The sequence below is a fragment of the Etheostoma spectabile genome, chromosome 3 (assembly GCF_008692095.1).
Source record: "Etheostoma spectabile isolate EspeVRDwgs_2016 chromosome 3, UIUC_Espe_1.0, whole genome shotgun sequence".
NCBI lineage: Eukaryota > Metazoa > Chordata > Actinopteri > Perciformes > Percidae > Etheostoma > Etheostoma spectabile.
In genome coordinates, this window is record NC_045735.1 from 8648877 (window position 1) to 8657694 (window position 8818).

At 45.0% G+C, this 8818-nt stretch overlaps 1 protein-coding gene across 6 annotated transcripts in view; it reads right to left on the bottom strand.

Moving 5' to 3' along the window:
- Positions 1-509: 509 nt before the first annotated feature.
- ssh2a (slingshot protein phosphatase 2a) overlaps positions 510-8818 on the bottom strand; it is a 29194-nt gene continuing 20885 nt past the window's right edge. For 5 of the 6 annotated variants that reach the window (XM_032509963.1, XM_032509968.1, XM_032509962.1 and 2 more), the window contains 7 exons: positions 6119-6212; positions 5870-5998; positions 5490-5536; positions 4818-4964; positions 4521-4721; positions 3499-4423; positions 510-2766 (listed from right to left, as the gene is read on the bottom strand). In XM_032509963.1, coding sequence (XP_032365854.1) covers positions 1072-2766; positions 3499-4423; positions 4521-4721; positions 4818-4964; positions 5490-5536; positions 5870-5998; positions 6119-6212 — 3238 coding nt within the window. In that variant the 3' untranslated portion in view covers positions 510-1071. The remainder of the gene's footprint in view (positions 2767-3498; positions 4424-4520; positions 4722-4817; positions 4965-5489; positions 5537-5869; positions 5999-6118; positions 6213-8818) is intronic. The other variant, XM_032509964.1, reaches the window with a different exon arrangement.

Consider the following 8818-nt stretch of genomic DNA (forward strand, 5'->3'; position numbering starts at 1 on the left):
AACATTTTCATAATGAGTTTATGGTCTCAATCGATAGTTAAAGGTCTTCTGCAACACAGAATGATGTTAATTTTTTGAATCATGGTCTAGTTTAAAATTGGCGATAAAGCAGGGGTTGCTTTAGGGCGTGGCTATGATGTGATTGCCAGTGAAAGTGTGTAACAAAACAAGAGTGTAAGGAATCCTCCCTCTCATCTGAAATCGTCACAGCCAGGATGGCTGCGCCCGTAATGGCAAACTCTACGACTCATAGCAGATCTCCACAAACCGTTGGGTAACCTCACACATGCTCAGTCCATTAATTTTACAGTCAATGGGCGCAAGACAGGTTTAGAACTGTAGTTCTCTGCCCACCCAGCAGGCGGCAGTACAGTTGATGATACATTTGGTAAACATTTCAGCAATTGTAGCTCAGTACTCTGGATTCTTCTCTTTAAATGGGTGCTTGTGTGTGAGATGAAGCACACCTGAACACAAAGCAATGTACAGGCACAAACAAACGCATCACGTGTATTTACTGCTAATGCTTTTAATAATAAAAAAACAAAACAAGATACCAGCTTTATCCTGGTTCAATTAAAAATCTAAATAAAGACATGTCTGTCCACAACAAAAACACGCATACAGAGACGACTGATATCAGTGCAAAAAAAATCATCCCCGGGATAAGAAACAGATTTCAAATAAAAGAAAATCATCAAAACAGTAAAGTGCATTTTTGGAGAAAAAGCCCCTCTCGTAGTTTTAGAAACTGTGATCAGGCAGAGAGTGTCAAACACTGAAAACAAGCTTCTTAAAAAAATGGAAACAGACATAATGGAGTGCATACAGTATTCACTGGTTCAGTCTTAATTTGGACATTCAGATTCCATTACTGTACATACAAACCTGAACACATCCAGTGGTTTACATGCAAACATATGTTCGTCATTTAATTCTTACATACTAAACATACATCGGAGGTTCCACAAGCTCTCCAGTTTAACTGCTACACATTCACACACATCATGCAGCCTCTCTCGCACATCTGCACAGCTCCAGTCGTGTCCATTCCAGTCCATTGCACTGAGGTTACATGGTATTGTATAGCACAGTGACGGCTCGCTGCTTTTTCTCAGCAGAGCCTTTGTGAGACCGTCTAGATGAGTGTCCCCTCCCCTGCTGACGTGTTGTAGCGGATGTGCCGCTCCCGCTGCTTTCTGGCTCGTCCCTCTCGCCCGTGTCCTCTTTTGGGAATTGATGAGGGGCAGAGGAGAAGCAGAGGGACGGTGATGACAATGACTCGTCGAGATCCCTGGCGCCACGGGACAGACTGTTTTGAGCCAACACCTTCTGCTTTTTCCAGGTGTCGTCGGGATGAGATGTCGACAAAGAGAAAGAGTCCTGGGAGTGTGATGATGTCGTCCTGGTGTGTGGCCTCAAATCTAAGTCGCTGAGGTCATTGGCTGAGAGCTCCAGACAGTCCAGTTTAGCTAAGGAGGCCGACCTCTTCATGAAAGAAGGAGGGGTGAGGCCCGCCTGGCGGATACGAGCCTCAAGCTCCATGGCTCTGTGCCACACTATCGGCTCCAGAAAACTCTTCCCCTCTTGTCTCTCTCGGAGCCTCTGCCCTACTTCCAGGCCTGGAGGGGTTTGTTCAGAACTTCCCCCTTTACAAGATCCTGGCTCTGTGTCCATAACTGAGTCTCTCAGGCCCTGAGGCTGCCCCAGTTCGTAATCTTCGCTGTCTGTCGTCTCCAGGCAGACACCCTCATGGAGGAAAGCCTGCAGCTCTCTTAGTGTTTGCTGAATCCTCTCCAGTTCCTGGCTGCCATGAGCCAGCCTGCTCTCGGCGTCACAGCCGGGATCACAGCCCCCTCGCTCGCCCTGGGGACAGGATTCCAGCCTCACATCTGTGTCTGACTCCTGCACTGTAACCCCATCCAGAGTTATTTGGTTATAACAGCCCTGAGGCGGGGTCAGATGTTGCTGGCTTTGGTTGTGGAGCTGGCTCTGTCTTTGGGACTGGGCTGAGGAATCTAGAGATAAGTCTTCTAACGGACTAGTAGAGGCCAGTGATGATGTCAGCATATGGCTATCTATGGATGTTGGCATATTGATAAGAATAGCACCAGAGGATTGGCTGATATTTGATTTGGGGGAGCATGAAGGGTCAGGGAGGTGGTCCGTGTCTGAGGAGTTGAGCTCTGTTTGTGACTCTTTATGCTTTTCTCTATCTTTGGACATAGCAGATCCGGCCGTGATCTCTCCCTGAGTGATACTTTCTTCTGTGCAGTCCTGAGGGAAGTGAAGGGGAGGATGTTCAGTGCTCAGGGGACACAGGAACAGTCTGACAGGAGGGTGTTCAGCACTGGGGGAGTGCACCGGAGATCGCTGAGATGCAGCCTTCCCCATTTCCTGCCTCAGCTTCTGCTCCAGCTGCTTTGTGGCTCGCCGTACCGAGCCTGCCGGCCAATCGCACGGCAGCATGGAGGGAGACTGTGGCTGGGAAGGTGGAGTTAGAGAGCCGTGCGTGACTTCTGAAGTCTCTGCCTCCATCAGATGTTCTGGTCGGATTAGCTGAGGACTGTAGGAGGATGGAAGGAGTGAGGAAGAGGAAGAGGGGGAGGAAGAGGAGGAGGAGGGAGTAGGGAGGCAGGAGGCAGGGTGGCTTATGGCTTCAATCTCTGTAACGATATGGCGGACTGATACTCCATTGTCATGATAAGGGTGATGAGGTCGGTCAGGGCTGGCTTTCTCGACGCTGTCTTCAGACTGTGGAGACACCTGAGAGACGATAAGAGAGAGAGAAAGAGAGATGTATTCAGATAATGTTAGTCATAGTCTTGTGTTGTTTCTGTATCGTGTGCCCATTTGTGACATGTATTTTATAAAGTTTTAAACTAAACACAAAACAGCATTGTTTGTAAAGCATGATAGAAAGTAAGAAAATTAGAGGAGACAAACGTAAGTGACAAATGTACCTATATTATATGGACTATTCTCTAATCGTCCAGCGGGTGTCACTATGATTAATGCAGAGGCTCATTTTATTTTCTACCTTCAAGTCCTTATCGACAAATTTGGGTGCAGTCAGTTCCAGAATTCCAGAATAAGAACTGCTAAACACCACACAGACCAGCTGTGTGCTGCTTGTGCCACAGACTAGTGTGTTGCTAGTATTGTAACTCCAGTGGTGACAGGCAAAAGTTTGGGTAAAGAAATACCACAATGCAAAAGAAAACATGTCCCTCGTATTTAACTCTTATTGCAGGTGCATGGTTGTGGCCCTCTTGAATTCAATATGCAGTTCAGATTATGACTATAAAATGTGATGCTGCTGTGACAGCTGTATAAATCAGAGTGGAGCAACCTTTGCATTGAAAACTGTAATACACTGACAGAAGAAGCGTGCAGCAGAAGATCTGGCTTGCCTCAAGCTACAAGGTTTTCTGCAAAAAGCAAGTTATACTAGCAAAGGCAAAATGATAACAGGAATAAAGCTGAATCATCCTGTACCTGATTTGTCCCATTTCCTTGCTCCTCTTCACCCTTATCTTCAGTTTCTCCATTTTCCTCGAGGGACAGATTTGTCTTCTGTTGTGCCTGCTCAGAAAGTGTCCGGGACCTGCCATCTTGGGCAAGGCCCAGAAACTTTTCCCTGGCACTGAAGAAGTCGATGCTGTCTGCGCTGTGGATGGACGACCCATCGGCCTCGGTGCGGTCGTCCAAGGAGTTGCCTATCTGTAACTCACTGGGGTTATTGTTGTCATCACTGGCAGCAAGGAGAATATCCAGGGGGAGGGTAGTGATGTTAGCAGGGCTGAGGGGGCTGTGTTTGTCACTCGCTGAATCAGATAATGATTGATCTGTTGTGTCGGAGTCGGTGGATCCCAAAGGGAGAGGAGAGATTTCTTCTGAGCTGCTTTGCTCAGGCAAATTGAGGGACAGTTCCACTGGTTTGTGTTTGGGCACTGAAATGGACAGATGTGTGGGAGGACACCGGAAAGCACGCTGCAGTTCAGGAGTGGGGGGTACGATGTGGAGTGATGGTGGAGGGTGGGGTAGAGCAACAGGCACAGTGACAGCCACACTCGATGAATTATCCAGTCCTTCTGCTCGGGGTCTGGGGAGGGGAAGCAGGGGAGGGTATCCACAATCTGATCTGACCTCCTCCTGACCTGGTGAGTCACACACACCGTTCGAGTCTGTGTGGGAGTCAGAGGTGTGTGTGGCGTTTGATTTGGCAGAGTCTTCGGGTTCAGCACCAAGTGCTTGCAGCACGGCCGCACCTAGGAAGTGATGTAAGGAGGGGGAGGAAGTGTTGTTGTTGTGAGAGTTGGAGCGGTCCAGAGAGTGAGACTGAGGTTTACACATCCACTCCGGGCGATCTGACAGGTCACTGTCAGAGTGTGAGCGCCATAGCTTATTATGCCTTTGTTTGCTGTCAAAAAACAGCAGAAAAAACAATAGTTTGTTAGCACCAAAATGCTACCTAAAGAACATGCATGTTCTAAAGATGCTTCATCATGAGAGCACACCTGGCTAGCAGAATTCCCTGATACTCCTCCAGCTGTTTCATAAAGGAAGGGTTTGGTTTGGTGACCGCCCGTCTCTCTTTTACGTAGTCAAAGGCAGTGTCCAAGTCCCAGCCATACTCCTTCATGGCATAGGCGATCACTGTGGAGGCGGAACGACTCACACCCATTTTACAGTGAACCAGACACTTAGCACCAGCTTTCCTAAGGGACGCAAAGAGAGAAGAGAAGGAAATTTGTTGGTTTACAAGTTTGAGAAACTAAGGAGAGCTTAATAAGCTTGTGTGTGTTTAATCCTACTTGGCTTTGGTGATGAACTTGTAGGTCTCGTTCCAGTACTCCAGCAAGTTGGTGGCCTCTTCGTCGTACACTCGGATGTTGTGGTACTCAAACATCCCCGGGAAGAAGTTGTCTATCTCCCTGGTCACGTTCAGGATGTAGTGCACTCTACAAAAGGAACAGACAGAGGTTGACTTGAATTCCATTTAATGTCAATAAAATTGTCATCAATATTTATATTTAGTTATTCAGATGCTGAAAGCTTAGCTAATACTGTCCCACACAGGTCAGACATGGCTGCAAACTATTTTGGAGTTCAATGCAAGTATCAGCTGTCTCAAACCAACTGAAAAAAACAATCAGCTGGTTGCTGATGGTGCTTTTAAAATGTATATTTGACTGTGGATTTGATTAACTGGTGAAACAGACCTTGGAGGAAAAAGGCACCTAAAATGATGCTGATGAAGACGATAAGCCATTATTGAAAGTGTATTGTGATTATTCTGTCAAACATCAATTACGTTAGCACATCCTAACAACTACAGGTAGATAAAATCCAACGTATGAACCTTTGCAGCGGTAAACAGATTATCTTATTTCAATGAACTTTAATTAAAAAACATTTAATACATGAAGCAGTCTCTCCATTTATTAAAATTGTGGTTTGAAGGGTCAGTTACTGATTGATCTTACCCGCTGTTCTGCAGCTCCTCCAGGTTAGAGGCATTCCACTCAGAGCCCTGGGAATCACAGGTCCAGTCAATATCAAGATGTACACAAAGACATTCTACATTAACTGAGGATAAGTCTAACCTTATAACTGACAGCAAAACAAAACAAGAGGGAAGTTTTGAGCATGGTTCCTGTACATTGTTCATTTAAAAATTTCAAACACAACTGTATGTAACTCAATCAACTGTTCTCTTACTGAACACTAACCATGTGATACATCAAGTAAAATGGGTATTAATCTGCTAACATTGCATTTCTAATCACTGTGGTCAAACAGCAGGTTTTGAAAAACCAGAGCATTGTCTTGTCTAAACCAAACTCAGTGGCTCATAGGTTCTCACCAGATAGACATGTTCAAAGATTTCAGTGGGACTGTCCATCTGTCCCAGGATGACTATCATCTCATTGTCTATGAACTCCTTGAACTCCCTCAGGTTACACACCATCTGCATCTCCAGCTCTGTTCGGATCTGGTACAACGGTAAAAATTGGCATTTGGGTATCTTAACAAGTAAAGCTGCATTTGCAAAACCAAGATGTATGCCACACCTAACAGTAAATGTCACCACGTTCATCTATGAGACTCTTACCTCCTTACAGGTGACGTTCTCCAGGTCTTTCTGCATCATGATCTCTCTGAGGCGCATCTTAATCAGCCTTTCTGTGCGTTCCCTCTCCGTGGGCCTGCACATACAGATGCAAAAACCTTTATAAAAAAAACATTACACAATTTCTCTTAAAAAAAAGAAAGAATTTTTTGACAAAAAGAATCACCTTCCCAGTCACATCAACGACACTTTCCTTCTGTTCATTGATTCATTTTTACTTTACTCTCAATGAGATTACTTGTTCTGCCAGAGAATTGCCACTTTGTCTGATTCTCAGAAACTGGAGAGGGAACAGAAAATCTGAGAGTATAACCCATCGGCGATCCACAACAAAGTCCTCTTGTGGAGTATGCCTGTTGTTGTGCCTGGCTCTGTTTCAAACCACGATGCTGGGGGACGCATTTAGCCTTTGGACGTCACACTGGTGATACCAACAAGTGGACCAATTACCTCTTCAGCGACAAAAGCTCAGTTTGTCTCCGAGATTCTCCTTATTACGTTGTTTAATTTTCTCGTTTGGTTTTTAACTGGATCTTCACGGTAACAGTACACAGCAGTGTGGGGCAGCAGTCACAAAGAGGGGCAGTGTGGTGGCCACAGGTGTGTAACTGCAGACTTAAAAGTATCTGTGTTGGAGAATTGGAAACTGTCAGCAGGTTCACCTCAATGCTAAACATCTTACTGACCCAAGAGAATGAGTCCACATGGTTAAGGGAAAGACAACAGAGTCCCTCCTGCCGACAAATAGGAGTTAATTACCAGCATCCACTAAAACTAACTTTAACCTCACAACAAGCCAGGACTTGCCCACAGAAAGCTTGAGGGAGGCAGGGATGGTCAGGAAAACATGGCAAAAAATACACATGTATGACGACACAAGAAACAGCGCTAATGAGTAACTGAAGAATGGAAATTCTATGTCACTTCCTTGAATCGATGATAGAGTAGTAGCCTACGGGAAGGCAAAGTAATCTCCATTAATCAAACAAACACAAAAACATGCCAAGATCAAACCACTTCCTGCTATCTGAACTTTGCATCCAGTTATACAGGGACATAAGCTGCCATGTAAACAAACACTGGCGGGTCATGTGGCTTTTGCCGTCACTCTGTGAGGGACATAAAAACTGGGACTTTATGCAATTGGATGAGGGAATTGGAGCTCATAAAGTGTGTGTGTGGCAATCTTACTGATAAGTACGCTCGAGTGCAAACAAAGAGAGAGTGTGTAAAGCATTACTGTTTTCTGGCAGACAGTAAATATGGGCGTTTGTTGTGTGTCACGTTTTAAGTGGACCTTGATTTGTCTTTCTGTCCCCATGTCTCTCTCCTTTCCATCCAGGGGCATCAGGTGCATGCAGCAGCAGAATACCTTCCTTAATTTTCCTAACACCCCCATCCTCTACTTCCATCTCTGTGTCTACCACCTGCCTCTGTCCATCCAACTGTTGGTCAACCTATTTGTCTGTCTGGTTTAAATTTTTCCAAGCATAAATCAAGTCAGCAAAAGCCTCAGCTATTTCAGACACAGGAAGATCTCTGAAAAGTGTGTGTGTGTGTGTGTGTGTGTGCGTGTGTGTGTGCGCACGCGGGTGCGTGTGTCTGTGTGTAAGAGACGCTCTAAATAGGCAGGGAGGCACGTGACTAAGCAGCAGAGAGGGGAATTTCCCTGGTATTAGTAAAGACATAAATCCAGTAGGCTGTCACTCCCTGTACTTTCTATGCTCTCTTGTGGATCTCTTGACAACTCTGTCACAAAGATTCAATGTATGTGTGTATCAGCGTGTGCCTATTTGCACATAGTTTAACATTTGCTGCAGTGCCTGGCATGTGTGCTTTTGTTTTTGTTTGTGTCTCTCTGTGTTGCTTCTGGTTACCCTGAGAGGTTACAGACAACATGTGACCCCAGCTCCCGAGTCCAGGGCTCTGCAGATAGCCCGCAGTGTTCTAGAAGCAGAAGTGTAGCCAGACTGTCTGAATGTAAGAAGAGTTTCGGCAGTGTTGTTGTGAAGATGGGAGTACCTCCTATTTCTAACAACAAGTAATGGCTATATCTACTACCTCTTACTTTTAGTTAGGGCTGGGCAATATATCAGTATTAGTGTTGTCTTTTCCTGGTTTTAAAGGCTGCATTACAGTCATTTTCTGAACTTACCCACTTACTCATTGTATCCACATTATTGCTGATTATTTATCAAAACTCTCATCGTGTTAATATTTTGTGAAATCACCAATAGTCAACCCTACAATATAGCCCCAAAAATGCTAATTATTTTGATTAACTTCAACAAGCGTTGAACAAAAGCAACTTTTGGAACAGAATTCCAACAATTTAGTGAATTTTTCCCTGAAAAGTCCCTAAATACTTCTTTTTTTAGCATTATATATATATATATATATATATAGGCATTTTTCCACTACATGGTACCTCCTCCTGGTATTTTTTTTAGTATCACCTCCAATGAGGTTCCAAGTGAGCTTAGGCAATATCAAAAGGTGCGGTGAAAACCTGCAGACTACTGATTGGTCGGAGAGAATTGTCACTAATCACTGCGTCATCATTGCTAGCAACAGACGGGGGTGTCTTGAACAGACCCGCCGTGTTTAAGTAGGTTAGCCAGTGATGTTTATTGCTGCCTCCAGCTTCTTTTAACACTAAATTTGTCTTCTGGCTGTGGCAAC